Genomic DNA, 22,025 nt, shown 5'->3' with positions numbered 1-22,025 from the left:
CGGGGGGAGCCCGGGCGCGGCGAAGCCTGCTTTTGCCACAGCCCCTTTCGCGGGCCGGTGACCCCGGGCCGTGTCAGGGCCCCTCGCTGGCCGCCCTGCCCTGCCTGAGGCCTGGCCGCCTCCTGGAAACTTTGGGCGTGCGGGAGTAGTTTTACACGAGTCTGTCGCCTCAGAAGTTGTCGGTCCTTTCCCCGCCTGCCCGCAGCGCTGCCGTTACCAATAATGACGCGTTACCACCGCGTTGCCCAAGCAAGTGCCTTTGGGTGCCGTGCAGCCAGTGCTGCCTTGCCTGGGGAGGCCTCGCAGCAGGCTGGAGTTGCCCAACCCTTTGGCTCTGCTAGCTGCTCACGGGCCACAGTGTCAGCTGGCTGCTGAAATGGTTTGGGTTCAAGATAACTCTTTCTAGAAAAAGAACGAGCAGGGCATATTCTTTTATCATTGATCATTCTAATTATCTGGTTTACCTCATGGTCCTACAAGCACTTGTATCGGCAAAGCAAAGGGGAGCAGTAAACAATGGCAAAGGAGTGGGAACTTGTTACGTTTATTATGCCGAAGGCAAGAGGCAGCTTGCTGCTTAAGCAAGCTTGCAGCCTCAGTCAAAACCCTGTTGCATATGTCACTGTAAGAAAGTTTGCTCTTAAGCAGAGACTGTAATCTGAATATATGATGAGAGCCAATTTGGGCTGAGCAGGTGGGTGGAATATGCAAAGCAATAAAATAATTTGGATCATTACGATATGTGGTGATTGCAGTTCACCAGCTGTTTGAGCTCTAGTAGGAAGTGTGACAAAAATTTTTAACAGGAATTTTGGGGGGGGGGGAAGGACATCAGTTTGGTTTTCCAATAATAGCGTAATCCTCTGTCTGTGTCACTTAGGGCACTTTTTGCTGTGTGCAAAGAGAGTCTGCAGGTGGGGTATATACAATGTAAAAATGTTAAACAGTTATTGGTTAGCATGCACAAAAGAAACAGTGAGGCTTTAATGAGCTGCTAGGCTAAGCATTCATCTGCTCGCAACCCCTGCTAACACACCAGGCAGCCATGCAGACGTCCCTCAGGAGGGGAAGGCTCAGCCTCTGCTGCTCAAAGTTGCTGAGTTGCTGTATTCTGGCTCCCTGGTGGTTTTTTTTTTGTTTGTTTGTTTTAGTTCTTATACCTTTTTGTTTGTGGTTTTCCTCCTGAGTGCTTGTGCTACTAATGGTCCATATCTCAAAAATGTTACCTCTCTGCAGCTCTACCTTTCTTATCTTGGCGTGGCCCTACTGTGCAGCTTCTTAGAACATAGCAGCTTCCTCAGAAGTTGGAGCCAAGGTCGTGCAGCTGCACTGTATTCAGCATGGGCCTTGGATCCACACCAACAGCCATGGGAAAAGGGCAAGGGAAGGTTACAGGGAGAGTGTTTTTCTTCAGAAGGAAGACATCTGAAAAGGTCTCCGAGTGACATGAGCTTTCAGAGCGTAGAGGCAGTGCGGAATATTTCATGCTGAACTAGGTGGGATGGATTCTGAAGGGCTTGAAAAGTGAAAACCCAAAGAGACTTTCTGACACAAGAGAGCTGGGCATTGTAGCCAGGAATATGGAAAGGAAGCATGATGAAATGAAAAAATTAATTTGGAAAAATGGTGTGAACAGATGGAGGTGAAAGCATGTGACACTTCTCTAGATGGACTTGACAGGAAGAAGCTTAACTAGTTGATGGATTGGGTGTTATTTTAACTGGATGGATAGAAATGAAAGGCAATTATGGATGAAGTGTTAAAAATGTAGCTTGGATGTTATTCTTTTATATCATTGCTAAAGCAGGTGTAGTGGGAGGTAGTTTGTGGCTGTATCTGCATTAGGAAGCTGTTTTTCCTGTCTTTCAAGGGGGGGGGGAATAGGTCCGTAGTGGTGTAACTTTAGATTGTACTATGTAGAAGCACATACACCGCTACTGCTCTGAGCAGGATGGAAGGACTTGCTGGTAAAAATGCACATACTGGGAGTGTGCTGGAGATTACGTTGCTTGGTACTGCAGAAGAAGTAGGATCTATGTGGGTTTTTGTCATCAGCACACCCTCAGAATATATTTCTCGTTATATACTGCATGAAGGCACCTGGAGATTCTGTCAGATGGATCCAGGGCTTGTGTTACTGTTTCCCTCATTGGTGGGTTGGGCACCTTACAGTTCTGAAGGAAGGTGCAGTCTGAGCAGTTTTCATTCCAATGGACAATATACAAATAAGGTTGCAAAGAATGGATGAAATATAAAAGCAGCGTGGATGTACTAGCACAAATGGTAACCACCAACACAGGAGTTGGTGGAGAATAAGCTGCAAAGGGCCTTATAGTAGGTCATGATGGTTGCTAAAGCCTTGACAGAATCTAGCCCAACGTGTTCCTCCTCTCTCTGTTTTCACTAGTGGTCTGCCAGGCTGCTGCTGGGTGGTCCTGGGGGTTTTAGTACTGGAGCTTGAACTGCGTCAAGACACTGTCTATGCATTGGGATTCATAAACTCTTGTGCTGGGTGCAGATCGTCTATTGCTTCCAGTGATAGGCGGGTGCTGGAACCTGTGTTTTAACTGCCTGTTGCTCAGGTCCAATAGTGGCTCTGCAGATTCATCACATGGATTAAGTGCAAGCTTTTCCTGGAACTTCACTGAAGAGTTTAATGACTACTTGGCTTTTAACTAACGTGTTGCTTTAGAAGCTATAGGTTAACTTTTAGGCAGGGGTTTATCCCCCCCTCTTGCATGATCGAGATAATTTTTGAACAACTTTCCTTTAGACTTGAGTGATATACCTGCAAAATACCTTGAAAGGCAAAGCGTGATCACACTGGGTCCCAAGTGCATGCAGTTGGTGGTGGGGGCAATTACTAGCCTTGAAATATTTAAACAAGTGAGTCCAATCGTAGTAGCAGTGGCAAGTCAAGGGATATTGGATTCTAAAAGCAAAAGTATCTCAGTTCTTATTCAGAGTCTTTATAAATATTGATAGAGGTCCAGGGCTTTGGCATTAACAAACTAATATAGATCACATTATTTGCACTACCTTTTTCAGATAGGGAATAAATGGTTTGCCAAGTAAGTCAATACGTGAAAATACCATCTTGTCATCTGTTTGTTTTCTTTTTATTTAGCCAAGAAGTGTTACAGTATATTTTTTTGAGGGGTCCACACTGAAAAAAATACACTTATTCATGTTTGGTTGTATGTGGGGGTTGTGTATATGTATCTGTAATCTTAAAAACTTTCAGGTTTGTTAGCCTAGGCAATTAAATGCAAAATACAGTGCTTGATGGGCTGCATGCAAGATTACAGAAGTTACGAGTGTTGGATCCTGATGTCATTATAGTGTAGATGTGCATTAGTGTTATGTTCTCTACAGTAGTATTTTTGCTATTACAAGATGATCTATGGAATAATAATAAGTCTGTACAGGAGCTGAGTGACAATGTGGAGCAGCCACAGTTTTCAATGTGCACAAGTCTGAGTAAACCTCAGACTCAAAATGTCAGGTTCATTTTTCCTGTGGATATTCTAATGAAAAGCTAACAGGGATGTGTTCACCAGAATGTCACATGTTTGGTTGGAATCTCTGCTGTGAGTTCTGGAATGAAATGGAAAGGAGGTGAATGGTTGGATGTGCTCATCCCTTTCTTCCTGACTGGATCAGCTGACCCCGGGGTTGATGACAGATAAAGCAAGAGTCTGCGGCCTGAACTTCTGTCTGCCATGGCTTTTATCTTCCTGCCTTTGAGCTGCCAAGACTCGTGCTCTGTCGAGGTTTCGTTTAGTTCCAGATGAAGCGTCTTGGATCTTCTGCTGCACAGCAAAGTACTTGCTGTTCTAAAAATCCACCCGCGTGTGCTTCTCTTGGCCTTGAGGGGTAGTTCTCCTGTGCCGTCAGTGACTATAGCAGGATTCACTTGGCGGCATGTGTTAATGGGACTGACCTATTGACAGTATAAATTATCCATTTGAACCTAAAACATGGAAAATGCATTGATGCTTTTTAAATGTGATGTGTTTAAAGGATAATTGTTAACTATATTCAGTGTCGTTGTTTTCATAAGCTGTCACGGTGTCCTGATAATTTGACACCTCTACAACTTATTTATAAATGTTTTGTGCATTTAACTGTTGTTTTCTGCAGCTGCCTAGAAGGTCCCCATTAGCAAAATGCAGTTTCCTGTTTCTGTCTTTATGACATCTAGAAAATGTAATTGCATAAAGTGAAAAGAAAAAGCCATTTGTACAGCCTGATCATCATAGGTCATGAAACAAGCACAGCCTAATAAAGTGTTGGCACGAAAGGCGACTTTTACTTTTCTCCCCTTGCTCCTCCATATGCTCATTTGTAGAATAGCAAATTATAAACAAGAACATTATTTAATCCTTGCCTCTAGCAGTCTTCCTTGTATGTGCTCTGTGCGGCTTTGGTTGAGAGAATATGAATCCCAAGTCCCATTTTGACAAGAGACTAGAATTTTCACATGATCATGCGATCCCTCTGATGCTCACCCAGCATCAAGCCTTTGTGTCTTGTGGGATTTAGATTCTTCTGTCTTTCTGGAAATGTAGGAAAAGTGTTAAAATGCAGCTCTTAAAGTCCAGGGACTAAGCAGAGCGTATTGATCCCTTCCCATTCACGTACACATTTGCTGTGAGAACGCTGACCTAGAAGCACTGAGAGTTAGTTTATTAGTTTTGACATCGGGATTCGTTAGCTGTAATTCAATTAGAAGCACGCTGATGGATGTGTTTGTATGCTGGGGCTGGCAGCTGCTTTAGGTTCAGAAACTTAGAATTCTAGTTTTGTGCAATCTTGGGTAAGATTTGTATTGCTAGGGTAAAAGTGACATCGTTCTTGATTTGGTTTTTAATAGATTTCTCTCTGTTTCCAATTATGTTTCTAATTAGAATAATGTCTTATTTCCCATGACAGTTTAAAAATAATGCAAAGTCTGTAAAAGAGAAGCTATCAAGATGATTGAATAATGTTTTCTTTTCCATTTGTTAGACTGAAACCTTTTTCCATCTTAATTGGATATATAGACCTACTGTATATTGGTATTTACAGAAGGTTATGGTGCAGTAGTTGCTAAGCTTTCTTCTGTCAATGTGTCTTGGGGCCGTTTCCATTCTCACCCCAGCACACACACCAGCCCTTAACCAGGCAGCTGTGCATATTCCCTTTCTAGCAGGAAGACAGAACACCTCTCCGCCTTTCTGTATAAATCTCAGCTTTTCAGGGGTGAGATCTGCTGCTCTCTGTCCTACCCTTTGCTTTCCCATCCAGGCAAAGCTCCTTCCCTTCACGCCTGGAGTAGGGTCTTTTGCAGAGCATTGTTTCTCCAGGCCCAAAGATGTTTTCCTGCCGCTTAGAACTGAGATTTACGGCTCAAGGGATGGATGTCTGAATAACAGACTCTGGGAGCCTGAGAGTCCTAGTTGAGAACATAGTTGTAGTTTAAGACAATCAAAAGCTGTCTGCAGTGGACAGAATGTAGAAGAGATCTGGAACTGGCATTCAGTAGTTGCTGGAACTTGCTCTTTGAGGGAAAGACAGATCTAAACGTGCTGTGATTGTGGAAGGGGCTCAGGCAGTCTGGGATGGAGGCTAAATCCAAAGCTGTCTCCATGGCTGCCAGCTCAGAAAGCTCTGGGGTCTTGGATGCTCACTGCAGTGAACTTGCCTCTCTATGCATAATTTAGCATGGCTGAGTGCAGCTACCACAAGAAGCCTGCCCATGTTTTTCTGGAGCATGACTTAAGTCAAGCCTCTGCCTGAGGTATGCTGCTGCCGTGTGTGTAATTACCTTTGGAGGTATGGGAGAGAGGTTAGGAGCTCAGGAATATGAGAAGGGATGGCATTCCCTTTCTGCTAAGTATCTCCAATAGTGCTGCAGTGATAGAGGAAGTTAGAACAGTGCTAAAGCTGTGATGCTTGCCAGAAAAATCTGTGATTGGAGATAAATACATATTTGTAAGGTCAGTGGTGATGTGCTTTGTAGCATCAGACATGAGGTTGAGAGTACATGGCAAGTCATGCGTTCTGACTCAGCCCCTGGAATGGGTTGACTGTCGCAGAAGGTTCAGGACTATAGCTATGGCTGTTACTTTTTGTAACAGCTCATTTTGTAATAATGATACTTCCTTTTTTCTTTAATAGGATAACTAGTAAGCATGAGACACCGAATACTTATAGTAAAACCTGTTTGTGTTTCTAGAAAACGCTTTGCTGTCAAATGGATCAGGAAATTCATCTGGTTTAAAAAAAAAAAAAAAAATCCCTGCAAAGCTGCTCCCCTGTGTTCCTCCATCCTCCTCCCAAAACTGAACAACATGTGATGCTTTTGAGGCTGGGGTTCTTCTCTGGCTTGATTTGCAGAGCAGCTGGCACAGCTGAGGGATGCCAAGGTGCAGAGGTAGGAATGAGCAAGGGTGGCAGGAGTGCTTTAGGGAGGCTTTGCAGCCAAATGTTTCCTAGGGTTGGACGCCGCTGCAGTGGGCAAAAGCAGAATTTGAAGTGCTTTGGTAGGCAGCAAATTAAACAGATGAGAGAAGACTTTTTCAAATAGTTTCAGGAGCTTTTTGTCACAGGTGTCCTTGAGGCTTGACCAGCATCAAAAAGGGCTGGGTATCCATTCAATAGCAAGTATCACAGTTCATGCAATGAGATTAAAAAATACATACTTTTCTAGATGTAAACTGCATTGGTCTGGCTCATGAATCAGTTTCTAGCAGAGACGAATTAAGAAAATTTATCTGTAAGGAGCTTATTCTGTATCTGCCTGTGTCTGGACTTTTGCATCTTTCTTTGAAATGGGATATAGGACTAGGTGGGACCTTTGATCTGATTTCTTATCTGGTATAGTTATTAAAGCCCCTACTTTCAGCTTGTGAGAGACTATTAGTATTTCAGTACAGCAAAAAAGTATCTCATGGTTGAGGCAGGCCAGATATGCCTTGAAGAAAAGTTCAAGTTTCCTTAGCCTTTTTTGTCTATTCTTACCTTCAGGGTATACAGCATGGCCCAAACAGAGAAGAAAGGTGGGCTGCTCCGGAAATCTTCAGCCTCCAAGAAGCCGTTGAAGGAGAAAGTTGTGTTGATGTACGATGAGATTTTCACGGTAAGGACTTAAGTATCTCTTCTTTCTAAAGTGTTGTGTTAAATTTTCTTGGTTTAGTTTGTGCTGAGGGCTCTGCATGGTGGATTCTTTTCCCAAGGTAAGGACTGCACAGTGTAGGCACACATTTCAAGCTCTCCTACTGTCATGCAGAGCTCTATTCTGCTCTCTTCTTTAATGTCACCTTGTCCTGTTGCCTACCAGGACCATTTGTGATCTACGGGAAGTCGTGGCTTTTCAAGTATTTCTCAGAAAATAATCCAGAAAATAAACAGAGGCATCCCAATTGGGAGCTGCTTCTGTTTGTCCTTCTGTTTCTGGGAATCCGTGTAGACAGAATTCTACACTGAGACCACTTGATCATCCAGTGGGATGATGCTGACTCTGAGCTTACTCATGATAAGGATTTTCTTTAAATTCTGCCTGAATGATTTCTTCTTGTTTGCTCTCATGGTCGTTCCTTTTCCTTTCAGACAGAGGACCCCAGTAAATGCAACCCTAGGTTTTGGGAGGAGCTGTTTCTCATGAAGGTAACAAGAATTGAACATCCTCTGATTTGATGCTGCTGTTCTGCCTACAAAGTGGCAGACTGTCAGTGCAAGGACTTGTGTTTCTAAGGTGTCAGTGGTTGTGTAACATAGTGTGACGGTGTGCTCCCCCGCCCATCCTGACCTTTATCTCCTGTAACCCTACCTAAGTGAGAACTACCAGGGGCAGTCGTTAATGGATGCTGATGGTGATACTTCCTCCATTAACGAAGTGGATTCGGGGAGCCAGATAACAACACAGTAGCCCTTGGTTATTGTGAGAAATATGCCCACCTAACCACAGTTACCAGTATGTAAATATGACTATGAGTCAATCATCTTACCCCTATAAATAGTGAGCAGCCCAAGAGCCCTTTGAGCTCTCCTGCACGGCAGCGGGCTGCACGGCGGGATCTCTCCTTGAGTAGGGACGCCTCTCAAGGTTACTCCTCGAGGTTGAGAGATTCCTTGCCGCGACAGATCCTCGGTAAGTGACTAATAGCATGCTAAACTTTGAAATCTTAGCTAAGTGATATAAAGGATTGATTGCGCATATATAATCCTTTAGACATAAACCGTTGACCAAGACTGGGACTAGGATTGGATCCAGCCGCACCTAAACTCCTCTCTGAGAAGTTTAGGAAGCAAGGGGGTCCTTTCTGAACCTCATGACTCAACGGGAGGGTCTCCCTGACAGTAATGTCTGACCCTGTCCTCTATGCAGTAAATAATCAAGTGTACCTTGCCATCGAATCTTGTTCACTGTCGCATTTACCATTGAACTTTGTTAATTCACGCTTAAACTCACTGTTTTCTATCAATAAAGTATTGCTGCTTCTCTCTTACGAGTGAAGTACAGTCTCACTCCATCCGCGACACATGCATGAACTGCTTCTTAACCTGACAGGTCAACTTGGAATACCTAGAAGGCAAGCTGGAGGCTCTGGATGGGGAAGAGTTAATGAAGATAAAAGATAACATCAACTGCTTGTTTCAGCACTGCATCCAGGCACTGGGTGAGGAGCACCCAATCAGAGTGGTCAATGCATTACAGGTACCATGCTGAGAGATAGAGAATGCTCTCTTTTGCTTCTAATGAGGCAATATATTTGCTGCTGGTATCAAACGTCTTGTGCTCATTTCTTTGCTTCTGAGGAGAAGTGATGTCTACAGAGCAGTTGTTACTTATTGTCTGTGGAGGTTACAAACATTCATAGTCTCTTTAGTCTTTGAAGAACAATAGCTTGTTTCAGAATTCAAGAGGATCTGGTGATGCAGGACGAAGGGCATGGCAATGGGGGGACAAGAGGAGCTTGTTCACACTGCAGGTGGTCAGTTTGGGGGCTCAAGAGTACTCTGTGTAGCTTTGTATTTTACTTCCTCCTGTTCTCCCTCATTTCAGCCTCCTTTTTGAATTTCCATATGGATCGAAAATGAAATAAAGCTCTGGAGGTGTTAGTGTGAAATTTATACAGGGGACTGTCCCTGCTGGACGCTTCCTAATTGGAAGCTGTGAAGCATTGTCACCCGGAATTAATAACCATTTTCCTGCAGGTTACTCCTTACCAAAGCTATGCCATCCCATGTCTTGTGCAGGAGACTCCCCTCCTCAGTCTTGATGTTTGATGTTATTAATTCACAGGCTGATTCTTACAGTCTGGTGAATGCATTTGTCTCAGCTTCTCTCAGCTGTAGGAATATAGGATATGAATTTCAGGTTTGGAGAAGTCACCTGTAGGAGACCAAATTGGACAGGCAGTAAGCTGGGAAAAGTTGATTTAAAACAGAATATGTACACCTCTGACATACAATCTTGCATTGTTTTATTTTTATTTTTTTTTAGAATTAGTTTGAAATGATGCTATTAAATATTGTAGTTTAGCTACATAGACCGTCTAGCCCAGCCCTGAATTCCCAAAATTGTATTCAGGCTCTTGGCAAAAGTTAGGCCAGGGCTCAAGTCTAGAATCCTGCTATGTGAGTGTAAATAGGAACCAGGTAACACATCCTGAGCTTGAGCTGGGAGAGCGTTCCCTTAATCAGATTGTGTTCATGTGGAAAGTGATCCTGAAGCCAAAACTTATTTAAGCAACCTTCTCTTGAGAATGACCATGGTGAACAAAGGTTTGTTTAGCCCAGTATCCTGTCTCTGACAGTAATGAAAAAAAGGATGTCTGCCTTACCCTTTTGCTTCTGTATGGTTCTAGTGGTCTGCTGATTCCTTGAGGTCTGCTTGTCTCCAGCTTCACATCTTCTGAAACTAGTTACTTCTCACAGGTGAATTTAAGCTGGAGTCTAAAACTGCAGTGGTTATATTCCTGCTTCTTCCCCTCTTCACAGACCTGAAAGGTGCCTGATATCAAAAGTCTTTTTTTTTTTTTTTTTTTTTTTTTTGACAAAGAGACAGTTTGTTGGTCAGACTTAGTATAGCAGCGTGGTAACCGAACAGAAATTTGTGCTCTCTGTAGCAAAAGCATCTGCTGTATGGACAGGCATAATGTGATAAACTATGTTGTATGGGTGTTGTATGTTTTGGCATGCTTGAAGTAAGAAATTAATCTGGAAAGCTCTAAGTCATGTCTATCCATACACTGCTTCGGCCTTGCAGTTTCCTGATCAATATTTTTGGCCTTAAAGCCACACTTAGCTATTTTCCAAAGATTGTGGTCCTGTCTGGTACAAACTGGGTCCGGACAGAAGAAGCAGTAAGATTACCTTTCCTCAGAGTGCTATGGAATGAAGGGGTGAACAACCAGGAAAAATATGGACAAATATATTCTCTAATTTTTTTGAGTCTTCAGCATCCAGGATCCTCCTTAGAAGCAACAGAGGTGGAGAGGTCAGACAAAATGTATGGCTTCCAGGCTGGTGGTATTAATTTAAATATCTGTGCTTTGCCAGTGCTAGGAGAGGGTCTTAGGGCGGGTTCTGCTATTGAATTGTAGGTTTTGCCTTGCATCTTACCCTCTGATTTTTCCCTTTGCAGACTTTGTGTGCATTGATTCGGGGTGTCCATCAGAAGAACAAATCCACTTCTGGGTTTGACATCATCAACATGCTTGTGGGTTTCGATAAGGCAGAGCTATGTATGAAGGTGAGGCCCTGGCAATGTAGAGAAACAGTTTGCGCAGCAGCCGTGTTGCAGGGGCAGTGATTTGTAGACAGGTGTGTCTACCAAGGTGCAGCTTTTGGGGAAATATTCCAGCCACTTATTAAAAACAGCTAGAAGAGAAGAAGTTGTTCTTTACCTGCTAGTGACACAAAGACAATTGGGGTCCCTGTGTTTGTTAGTAATACAACAGAGCACTTCTCTTTCTTTTCCTTTAGTTCCATGCTGTGCAGTCACTATGGTTAAGAAATCTTAAGGCCAGAAAAGGCTGTCGCAGGCCGTTAGTACCTAGTATTGAACCTCATACTTTGTGCTTATTTTTTAGCTGATTATCCTGTGTTCTCACATTTCTGTCAGCACATGTACCGTTTTAAATTTACTTGATGCTTTTCATTGTAAAGATGTTAAGTTTTGGGAAATGACAATGTAATCAATGATAAAGCTGGATTCCTGTCATATCTTTCATCTATCTACAAAAAGTAGTAATTTTTCATCTGTCTACAAATAGTACATTTGGGGAAAATACTAAGTAGTAGTTTGCTTATCAGAACTACATTTTTCCTTTAAGAATAACTGTATTACCTGTAACTTAGTATTTGGAAAACAATTATTTATGAATATCTGTCAAACAGCTATATAGTATCTATTTTTAATCATAACTAAGATATGTACTCTTAAATTGGAGGTGTGCTGCTTATAAAAAAAATAAGGTGTGCTTATAAGTAAAATGGAATATTGAAAAAAGAAAGCACTGATAATTACTGTCTTGCAAACAAAAAGGAAGATCATATTTGTAGAGCACAGAATTACTTTGTGAATGAAATCTGTTATATGTATACAAAAATCTCTCAAGCATCTAGAGAAAACTCTTGGAAAATGATCATGATGTTATGCCTGTAGTCATTAAAATGTAGTTAACACAAAACAATGTTGAGAACCAGTAGTGTGAATATGGCCTGTGTAACAGTAGTAATGGCTCAATTATTGATTCTGGAATAACATGGCTTTATATTGGTGCTCTTGTATTTGAATCTTCCAAAAAGCTTTTTATAACAAACATTTGAAATAATTTTAAATATTACTTTTAAATAATGTGATTGTTGTTCTTTAGAATCTGATGGAGAGCTTGGACTCGCTCCTCTGTGCAGAAGGTTCTGAAAGTCTCAAAAGCTTGTGTCTGAAGCTACTTCTCTGCTTGGTGACGGTAAATAAATACCAGCTGTATAATAACTTAAAGGCTTATATGAGCCACATCTTGAGGGATGGAACTGTCTCAAAACTTGAGCAGAATGCTGCAGTGTGAAGCTTAAGAAGGGGAAGGAAATTGTGAATGACAGCAAGGGTCAGCCCCAGATATGCATCATTGCTCTAACCACGATGCCAATACAGACTAGCAGGCTGTTTTCACCTCATAAGATAGGTGCCAACTGGGGCAAAAGGGGAGAGACACAGGAGAAAGTGTCAATTGGATTCGCAGGATTTTTTTTTTTTTTTTTAGGGAAAAAAGATATTTAAGAAGTTTCGGCTAAATGGAAAGGGAGCAGAGGAGAGGGGTTGAGGAAAGACAGGAAGTGTGGTGTAGACAGGAGTGGTGAGGATGTGAAGAATGAGGAAGTAGGAACAAACGGCCACTCATCATCTCTTGGACATGGTCAACTGTGAACTATTTTGGTTCCGATAAGAGATAATTGAGTGTGGAGGAGGTCTTCACTGGCCTGTTCCTGATGGGAAAGTGCTCAGTGGAGCATATGCGCCCTGTTTTTTCACTCTCTGCCTCCTGTATAACAGCCTGCTTCAGCTGCTGATGGCTGTTGTCATGCAGATGTGTAAAAAATATCAATCTGTAGAGGAAAGGGGGAGCTCTTAGTACGTGGGTCGTGCTTCTTGCCAGAGGGAGGGCTGGGAGGCAGGACAGATTTCTTTTACTTCGTGTCTAGCTCTACTGCTAGTCACACCTTGACTTACTAAGTGAGAGATTCTGGATAAATGTGTCCATCTGGTAGTAGAATTCTTCTGTTCCTAAGTGTGTGCCAAAGGCAGCTAGAGCATCATGGGAGGCTTCGGGTGAGATTTTAAAACTTGTGTTTGTACTCAGGTGACAGATAACATTAGCCAGAACACCATCCTGGAGTATGTGATGATTAACAGCATATTTGAAGCTATTTTACAGGTAAGGATTCTTCCTTCTACTGCAGGGGCTTTTCTTCCATAGCGAGAGCTTTCAGTGATATATTTGCTTTTCAGCTTTTTCAGTGCAGCATAGCTGACTGGCACTGTGTTGCTTCCATTCATAGCTCAGTCATAGATTTTTTTTTTAAATGCTGTCTCCTCCTTACTCTAGTCTGCTGTTTTTAGTCACTACTGAGTATTTAAAGTATTTTCACTTGAGACATTTGTGCATAGATAGAAGCCGAACAGATTTCTGGGCTAATTTCACAGAGAATTTCTGTATCAGAGGAACCTTTTTCAAAAGGCAGTCTGGATATATTGATTTTTTTTTCTGCTCTTTGATAAATTATACTTTTTAGGAGTGGAACTAGGCTTGGGGAAACGCAGAAAACTTGCACAGATAATGTTGGTGATGCACTGAGATACTGTCCAATGCTGTTGAGAAATATATTTGCCCTTTATGCCCAGAAAGCCTATGTGCGTCCTCTCTGTGATAAATAAGCTTCTCTGTGTGCAGAACTTCTTGGAAGCACCGACACTACCTCAACCTTAAATATCCTCTTTCAGTTAGGACATAATTTGCTCTTATGCATACATTTCACGGCCATGCACTGTCTGAGAGTCACTGCAAGCTTCCTGAAGCAGGCCTGAACAGAATAGTGTGATTATTTATTCCAGATCCTGTCCAGCCCACTTAGTCGCAGGGAACACGGCTATGATGCTGTTGTCCTTCTTGCCTTGCTGGTCAACTACAGAAAGTATGAGGTATGTATTCTTCTGGATAACAGAAACTTCACTTCTCTCTACTTCATGAATTTACACTGGACTCTGGATTATTAAGGCAGCCTACAGTACAGTTTTTAGCAGTACACGCTATAACATTTATCAGGATATCAGCACAGGGCTACAGAAGTTTTGCAAGGCAGTCATATTATGCTAACTGCATCTGTCTCTGACATGTATAATCAAATGTGTATGATATTCATACAGCTCATTTTGTGCAAGCATGAAAGAAACTACCTAGGGGATTTGCGTTTCCTTCATGGAAGTATTCTGAGGAGGGTCCTTTTGGAAGAGTTACTGTTGTGCCGAACTTGCCTGTTTGCCTCTGTGTGTGTGACTGTGCAGTTGTACATAGTCTCCAAAGTAAAATGAGCTGTCAGTCATCTTGTGCTTCAGACTGAATTTGTGATTCAGAACCTGACTAGCAGACTGAAAGAGCACAGATCCCCAGAAGAGGTGGTGAAGGTGTGACCAAAGAATGAACTGAAACATCACAGCTACTATTTCCAAGAGAAGTCTGTCTCTATCTCTTTGACTGATTCCTCTCTGAGAAACTTTATTCATCTTCCTTTTTCTAAACTGGTTGTGCTACTTTGTGATGTATTCCCATTTTTTTCTGTTATTCGTCACCTTAAAGAAGAAACATTAAAAATGTCAAAAAACCACCTAATGTTGGCTTTTCTTGGCGTGAGGCACGATGCTTTAATGATTAATCTCATTTTTTTCCATAATTAGGAATATCTTAATATACTTAGATTGGCAAAAAGTGGGAAGGTGCTGGAATACCCCCTCCTCAACAGAATTACTGGGAGGGGGCAGGCTCCAAAACCTACCTGGTTTTATAATAGGTGTTGTTTTGAATTATGAATAGACCTAGAGAGTAGGCAAAGACAGGAGCTACACTTAGTGTCAAGGTAATCCCTGTTAATTTCTTATTCCTGTGAATGTTGTCAGAATCATGAATTACAGATTCTGTTCAGCAATCTGTGCCATGGTAGCATGGAACGGCAGCATGGAGTTTGGTTTCAGTATATGGCCATGAGGGAAAACTGTTGGGAATGATGTGGGTAGAGTTACTAATGAGGGCAGACTGGAAAGACCACAGGTCTCATTGCAACATTGAGGTCAAAAGGTGGAGAGCTGTGGAGTCCCATCCCTGAGCTATGGATCCCTGTGTATGTCCTTAGTAAGATAGAGTGCTGTGAGTACATAAGACTTGTCCTCTGCTTTTTGCAGTAGCTTTCTGTAGAGTATTGAGTTGGGGTCGAGTGCTTTGGAAAACATCGTCCTAGATGTCTTCAAACTGGGCACCCAGAAGAAATTGTGCTGATGTTTAGAAAGTACAGTCCAACCTGAGGCAGACATGTAGCAAGGGGAATTTCAGCTTGAGTAGTTCGTCTGTCAAGGTTGAAAGCAACTCGAAGAAAGGTTTTATATGATGGCTGCCCGACACTGCCTTTCGTAAGGAGCACTACAAGCAAAGCCTGTAGTAATGCAGTCATAATCTTTGTCCTTAAGCAGAGTAGCTGCTTTCATTTGCTGTTCTTTGGCCCTTAGAGTCAGTTTAATGGTTGCCTGGTTGTCAGTGTATTGTAGCATACTTTCATGCCTCAAATCCTTTGGAGTTCTCTTTTTAGTTAACTGTGCTGCAGTTGATAGGTTCTCTTTTGTTCTGAACTTCATTGGTTGCTAAATTGTGTTTCCAGCTGCTTAAGAAAATCTAATTAGGCTGAAAATTCATTAGTTGACTATGATTTTGTGTCTGTCTTTAATGTGAATGCCAGTGTGTTTTGCATCAGGATGTTCTTTCGTATTTTTGGGATGTGAATTTTGTAGTCTCCTCTCAAATTCCCTGGAGAATATCTGTCTGCGTTTTCATTACCAGTGTAGCTGATATCTTGGCTTGCTCATTAACTTCTGTTCTAGGAGTAAAAATGATTTACATGTCTTTACCTCAAACCTTTAAAGGGATGTCCCTGATCTGAAACCTAATAATTTTCAAAAGTTGTTCCAAGTATATACTTATTCAAGTCTTCAGCTATATTTTATGCTTTTTTTTATCCTAGACCTGATTTTAGAGAAAATGTTTTTACCTTGATACTATGTGAGAGAAACATAAAAGAGTATCTAAATAATTGACTATATCAGGAAATTGGTGAAGCGAAGTGTACACAAAAGGCTGCCAAACAGAGAAAATGCTGTGAGGAAGAGTATTTATTTGATCACTTTCTCAGTGTTTTAAGGGATGGCTGTTAGAATAGCAAGTTAAAACATAAAATCAGGTAGTGACTTTTAAATAGTTAGATTCCTTGATAACATCTAGGTGGAAATTTCTTTGCCTCATGTTCAACTCGCTAGAACTACATATTGTGTCTTTTGCTGGGCAGAGCTGAAAGAAATTAGTCAAAACGTGGGTTTTTCCCTTTGTGTGCTTGTCTGGCAGCATGTGTATCCGACAGCCCTTCACGTCCGGTTATGTGGACTTACCTCTCCTTGATATAGTCAACTACAGGTGCTGAAGAGACACTTATTAACACTGAAGAGCCAGAAAAAAGAGTCAGGTCTCACACAACTCAAATTATTTTAAATGCATCTCTTTAACAAAACGAGTGATTATTCAAGCTCCAATTCCCTGCAAGATGGCCTGCCTGCAGAGGAGATGGCCTCATCAGGGCTGGCAGCAAAGCTGCTGAATCATCCCTAATGAGCGTTCAGGGAAAAGTCTTGCGAGGGATAATCGAGTGGACTCTGACCTTCATTTGTGTTACAGATGTGAAGATAAGTTAAGCACCTAACTAGGGATTATACATGGTTAGCTTGGGTTTTTTCTGCTTTCTTTTCCTACCAAAAAATTGTTTCCCATAGGTTTGTGTTGAAGGTGGAGATACGTTTTGGGGGCATGGAGGAGATCTCACTCCCTCTGCCAGACCTGTGTGCTTCTTCATATAATACTCGCTTTGTATGGCATGTCTCACCTGGTGATTGCTTTAAAAATTAGCTGGTAATGATCTCCCCGCAGCTTCCACCTTCATTTCTGTGAGATTGTTGGCATTTAATGGTGGGTAGTTCATGGAGGACATCTTGAGTATTACCAGGTTTCAGGAGTTTGTGTCTGTACCGCATCGCTGACAAGACCTTAATGATACAGTTTGTTACCTGATGGCAGTGACAGGAAAAGACCTGTGTTCTCTGAAGAGCTGGGAATCATATTTCTGAGTACTTTCTGGAGGCAGGTGGAGGCAGAGGCTCTTTCTAAGTTTCTGTCACTGCTTCATTGACACACATTTTCAAAACGCTTATCAACCACTTTTCAAGGCTGCTGCATGTTTCTGCATGTTGTGGAGTGGCAGGCGTAATTTAGACTTTTAAAACTTCTGCTGTGATACCCAGTGAGAGGGGAAGTGAACGCTGAAACAGTGGAATAGAATAGGGAAGCAGGCAGGGAGTATGGGGTGGGCTTAGGGGTGCTTGTACAACTCGCAAGTCACTGATGTTCATCGTAGATGTGCAGACTAATGCTCGTAGAATATAACTGGAACTGTTGGCTCTCAAGGAGGGGCAGGAGCAAACTGCATGCCCTGTGGGCAGCACAGGAAATATTCTCATCACACTGGTACAGACTTGCACACTGAAAGGCACTAGAAACTGCCTTGTCCCATACAGAGTAATACGGTGTGTGGATTACACTGGTTAGTCATCTGCCTGCTGCTTAAGGAGTTAGGGAAGCCTGGAGGAGGCATGGAATGTGTCAGGGGAATGGAATACTTCAGACAGGAATTATTAAACAGACTTCTACAGGTAGGGAAATGACAATTGAAAAGATAAAGGGCAGAGATCTGTAGCAAGCTAGGCCAGCTTCACGACCCTATCAGCCGTGCACTGATGACATCTTGCCGCCAAGAGGCAGGAGACATGGAGCATGCATCTTGGAAAGTCAAGGGCAACGGGAGTGTGAAGAGTCATTCATAGGCTAGAGATGACAACGAACCCGCTCCCCCTCTCTTTCTGTGATGGAACGGAGTGCAGGACTAGGTCTCAGAGCAGACTGGTGGCGTTGGTCAGTGTAGTATCTCCCAGTTTGCTTATTCCCCACATTTGGGAATTTGGATAACCCTGCAGACTCTAATTCAGTGTAGCCCTGCTGCCCATTGCCTGCAAAAGCCACATCACTCTTACTGGTCATGACTCACAGGCTGGCCTCTCTTCTGTGCGTGAGCTGTGGTGTGGAGAGTTTCTCCTTGCTGTATAAGGAGAGCAAGAGAATGACTGAAGTTAGCGAAACTAAGATACATTTACAAGGACGGATTTTAATCTATATTTAATTATGAATTTGTGAAGCTTCCTTCTGCTTTACTAACACTGACTAAATTTAATTTCTGAAGGGGAGCATGGTTGTAGAGAGAGGACCATATATTGTTACTCAATAGGAGCATCTACTCCAGCCTTAAGGAAATGTCTTTGCACGCTTTGTGCACAGATGGGTTCTGTGTGAGTTTTCTGTCTTTTTCTGAGACAGCAGACAGGGCTGCGTGCTGCTGGAGGCAGACTGACAGACTGGCTGAGCTTTGGTCTATTCTGATCAGTTTCTTTTCTAAACCAAAAAGAAAGCCTGATCCTCCCAAAGCACCAAATAATTGCGAGAGTGGTGTTTTCTGATCAGCCTTATTTTTAACTTGCTGTCAAGCTGTGGGCAAATCAGTCGGATAACTGTGTAACTTGTAGGGATGCATGTGATGCATGCTTTGTGTTTTATTCTTCCCATCCACTTTGGACTTACTACATAGATAGAGCCTTTTCTTCTCTGTCCTGGTTCCAAATCGACTTCATTAGTTTTGCACTAACACATATAAACCAGGAAAAACAAACGTACATCGCTAATCTAAAACGCTTCCTAAATTTTTAGGATTTATCTTTATAGATGGAGCCTGTGTGCTTTGTTCAGCTAAGTTCAAGGAATTTATATTCTCCAGAGACTTCTAGCTCTCAGTGGTGTAAACTGTTAAAGAGTTGAGCTCTAACCTAGCAACAGAGTCTGTAACATTGCCATGCCTTCCTGGGTCCTCCTTCCTTTAAGCAATCTTTGCAAGGTGTTGCAGAAGGGAGATATCAGAACGCTAATGTTCAGTCCCAGCTCCACTGCTTGTTCCTGCTGCATAACGGTGCGTCTGTCACAGATAACAGGCTTGCAGGACAGCTGCTCCACTTTCAAGACTGACAGATGAGCTAGTGGAGGAGCAGAAACTCCTTCTCTTCTCAATAAAATCAGGAGACTGCCTGGCTGAGCCAGTAAAGAGAACGTGTCCCAGGCATAGCAGCCTAAGTGTGTGCTGTGACTCCTGTTTCTTTGTGTGTATTCTGCTTTGTGGGACAGGAGAGAGATTCTTCTCAGGTGGTTGGGTAAACTTGGAAAGATAATAGTGGGGTTTTTTTCTGAATGCTGAAGTTAAAACCAACTTTCTTTCTTCCTTCTCCCCCAACCCTGAGCAGTCAGTGAATCCCTACATTGTGAAGCTCTCCATCGTAGATGATGAGGCCACACTCAATGTGAGTATTTGACTTGATTCCTCTGTGCTCCTGGGGATGCTCTTTCACATGTGGTGTTAGGGTAATGAATGCAATCATGGTGTCTGGTAGAAAGAAGGTCTAGGAACAGTGCCACTGTAAAGAACACCAGTATAGTGGGTTTCTGCCCTAACTGCACTCTTGCAATAGGTTAGGCAGCTCATGATTTGGACAGTTCGATCACCAGTTAAATGGTGGAGGTGGTTAAAAAGCTAGGTAGCAAGGAACATGCTAAGGTTGATATATTACACATTTATGAACTATCTATATGCTGTTTGCTGTCACGTGCCAAAGAGGCACAAGATAGCTTATGCCAAAAAAACCCTCATTTCCAGTGCTGTGTCATCTGATTTTACCAGTCCACAAGTCAATTCTTGTAGCTCAGTGGAAGCTTGTACATGAGTCAAGAGTCCTCCAACATACTTTGGGTTGTAGCCACTGCCTAAGTTTTGAATCCAGGCCTGGATAGAAAGTGGCAGCACACTATGAGCTATGTGAGGTCCGGACTTAGAAGCTGTTCTTTAGGCATGAAGTAAAAAGCAAGCTCCATGCTAACTAAAGGGCAAGAACGATTATTCTGAGTTAATTAAATTAGCTTGACAGAAAGGATGATCAGTAGCTGTGGAATGGTGGAGGCTGTTTGCAAGAAGTGAAAAGATTACTAGTGTTTATGGCCTTTGTTTTGAACTTTTGGATGTTCTTCCTCTGGCACCAGCTTCCTTCTGAAGTTCTTGCTGCTTTATTGAGGCTTCTTAGTGAGTAAGCTCTGTCTGGACGTCCAAGGAGAGTGAATGTCTCTGTTGAACTTAGTAATTAGATATTCAACTTTAAATTTTGGTGTCTTGATTTTTGGATGATATTTTTGTTGTATCATAGCATGTCTTAATAGTTCAAACAGCTTCAGGGGAAATTCTTCGTAGCATGCTAGGTTATCTTGGTGGGGGCAGCACTGCTATGTGTGTTCAGTGTATGATTTCCTGCATTGAGATTTGTAATGTAAAGATTTTTTTTAACGCTTTTTTCAGGGAATGGGACTTGTAATTGCCCAGGCTTTATCGGAATATAACAGGTAAAACCTAATTCTCTTGTTTTTCAATGCATGATAGTTGCTGTACCTTTCCACAACTTTTTTTTGTGTTAAAGCACTGATTTATCACCTAACAGCCCTGATGCACCTGGAGAGGCAGGGAATAGCCTTATGCTTTGAGGTACTTCGGCTCAGTTGTTGCTGTCATTGCAAGTGTAAATGCATCTGTACCAGCTGTGCTGATGTGCTTCAGGAGAGATCTTGCTGTAGGGGAAGATATCTATTGTATGTTTTTACTATCATGAATTTCATCTCTGTATGAACCTTGTGTAAAATCTTAGTCCCAAGTGAAAAGAGAAATTATTTGCTGAGTACTTCTCTGTTAGAAAATTGATTTAACTGAAACTTGATCTAAAACAAACAAATGTATCCAGGACTATCCACATGCCAGATCAGCGATGATTAGGGGATGTATGCTCTTGCAAACGGTGGAAAGCATTAACTGCTTCTGAAGAAAGAGCCAGAAAGCCAGCAGTAGGGGTAGCATGTTCCCAGCCTCTGCTTCATAAGCAACAGCACAAAATGTATAAGTTTTCCTAAGAAGAAAGTGCTTCAGAAAAATTTAGAAACTTACAGCAGTTTCACCTGAGCGACCCAAGACTTTTTTTTTTTTTGTGCAGTAGGATTCTCAAAGTATCCAGAAAAATGTTTTAATTCCTTTGAAGGTCTGCTGTTACAGATATGCAGGTGGCTTGCAAGATCAGCAAATCATGTAAATGTATTTAACAGAGTAAATTAGTAGAGTAAAGCAGAAAAAACGTCACCCACCCAACTTCCTTCATTCTGACAAAAGCTGACTCAAAAGCTGACTGTTTTGCTTAGCTTGCTCTTTCCCCCTTCCCAAAAAATTTAGGATTGTTTTCTTTGCATGTTGCATTGTGTGTGATCAGATCCCTCTATGAAAGACAGAATAAATGGCCATGTGAGCTTTGCTAGTCCATTTGATTGCCAAATGAAGCAACTTAGCTTAAATCTGAGGTACCCAACCTATTTGTTGACTTCATTTACTCCAGTTCCAGTCCCTTCGCTTACTCCAGGAACATGGGATAAGGCAGGATCAGGCCATGAACCGTAATGGTCCTCGTGGTTTCTGCTGGCCATAGGGTGATCGACTCTGGTTTAGTCTGTAGTGAATGATGATTGAAATGAAACTGTTCTGTGGTTACTGACTGCGTGCGTTCACGTGGTTCATTACTGTTTTGCTAGTGCAGGACAAAATTTCTTAAGTCACTTGGTCCCTTTCCTTCAGCGTTAGCCCAGGCTGGATGTATCCTTTATAACAGCACAGGCATTGTTCAGTCTCACATCTTTCAGCAACTCCACTTCAACTCTCTGCAATTTACAAATATTTTAATACCCTTTGCTTCTCTTTTTGTGAGTTCTTGAAAAGGGCTTGTGTGCTGGTTAAACCACGACAGCTTGTGAATGTTGTAGCTTTCTCCATCCTGTATCCTTATCAGATAAGACTGTCTCATAGGGATTTAGATAAAATAACTCTAGTTCCATTTCTAACCCTGAAGCTTCATCCTTATTCCTTTTTGGTCAGGCAATACAAAGATAAGGAAGAGGAGCACCAGAGTGGTTTCTTCTCAGCCCTAACTAACATGGTAAGCAAGGAAGCAGTGTTTTTCTATTCTTAAAATAGGTGCCTTCATGGAACTTCAGCAG

The 22,025-nt window shown here is 42.2% G+C and overlaps 2 protein-coding genes across 3 annotated transcripts in view; one reads left to right on the top strand and one right to left on the bottom strand.

Moving 5' to 3' along the window:
• Positions 1 to 469, bottom strand: part of HPS6 (Hermansky-Pudlak syndrome 6) — a 5,227-nt gene extending 4,758 nt beyond the window's left edge. Inside the window, exon 1 of the mRNA XM_009323292.1 lies at positions 465 to 469. Coding sequence (XP_009321567.1) covers positions 465 to 469 — 5 coding nt within the window. The remainder of the gene's footprint in view (positions 1 to 464) is intronic.
• The window catches only part of LOC103916276 (chromosome unknown open reading frame, human C10orf76), a 130,007-nt gene continuing 108,000 nt past the window's right edge, over positions 19 to 22,025 (top strand). For both annotated transcript variants that reach the window (XM_009323242.1, XM_009323243.1), the window contains exons 1-11: positions 19 to 249; positions 7,012 to 7,123; positions 7,594 to 7,650; positions 8,555 to 8,701; positions 10,634 to 10,741; positions 11,868 to 11,960; positions 12,852 to 12,926; positions 13,604 to 13,690; positions 19,196 to 19,252; positions 20,296 to 20,339; positions 21,904 to 21,964. In XM_009323242.1, the coding sequence (XP_009321517.1) occupies positions 7,022 to 7,123; positions 7,594 to 7,650; positions 8,555 to 8,701; positions 10,634 to 10,741; positions 11,868 to 11,960; positions 12,852 to 12,926; positions 13,604 to 13,690; positions 19,196 to 19,252; positions 20,296 to 20,339; positions 21,904 to 21,964 (831 nt within the window). In that variant the 5' untranslated portion in view covers positions 19 to 249; positions 7,012 to 7,021. The remainder of the gene's footprint in view (positions 250 to 7,011; positions 7,124 to 7,593; positions 7,651 to 8,554; positions 8,702 to 10,633; positions 10,742 to 11,867; positions 11,961 to 12,851; positions 12,927 to 13,603; positions 13,691 to 19,195; positions 19,253 to 20,295; positions 20,340 to 21,903; positions 21,965 to 22,025) is intronic.

Source organism: Pygoscelis adeliae, unplaced genomic scaffold (genome assembly GCF_000699105.1).
Source record: "Pygoscelis adeliae isolate BGI_AS28 unplaced genomic scaffold, ASM69910v1 Scaffold294, whole genome shotgun sequence".
NCBI classification, from domain to species: domain Eukaryota; kingdom Metazoa; phylum Chordata; class Aves; order Sphenisciformes; family Spheniscidae; genus Pygoscelis; species Pygoscelis adeliae.
The sequence above is the reverse complement of the archived record's forward strand: the minus strand, read 5'-3'. Positions and strand labels throughout refer to the sequence as shown.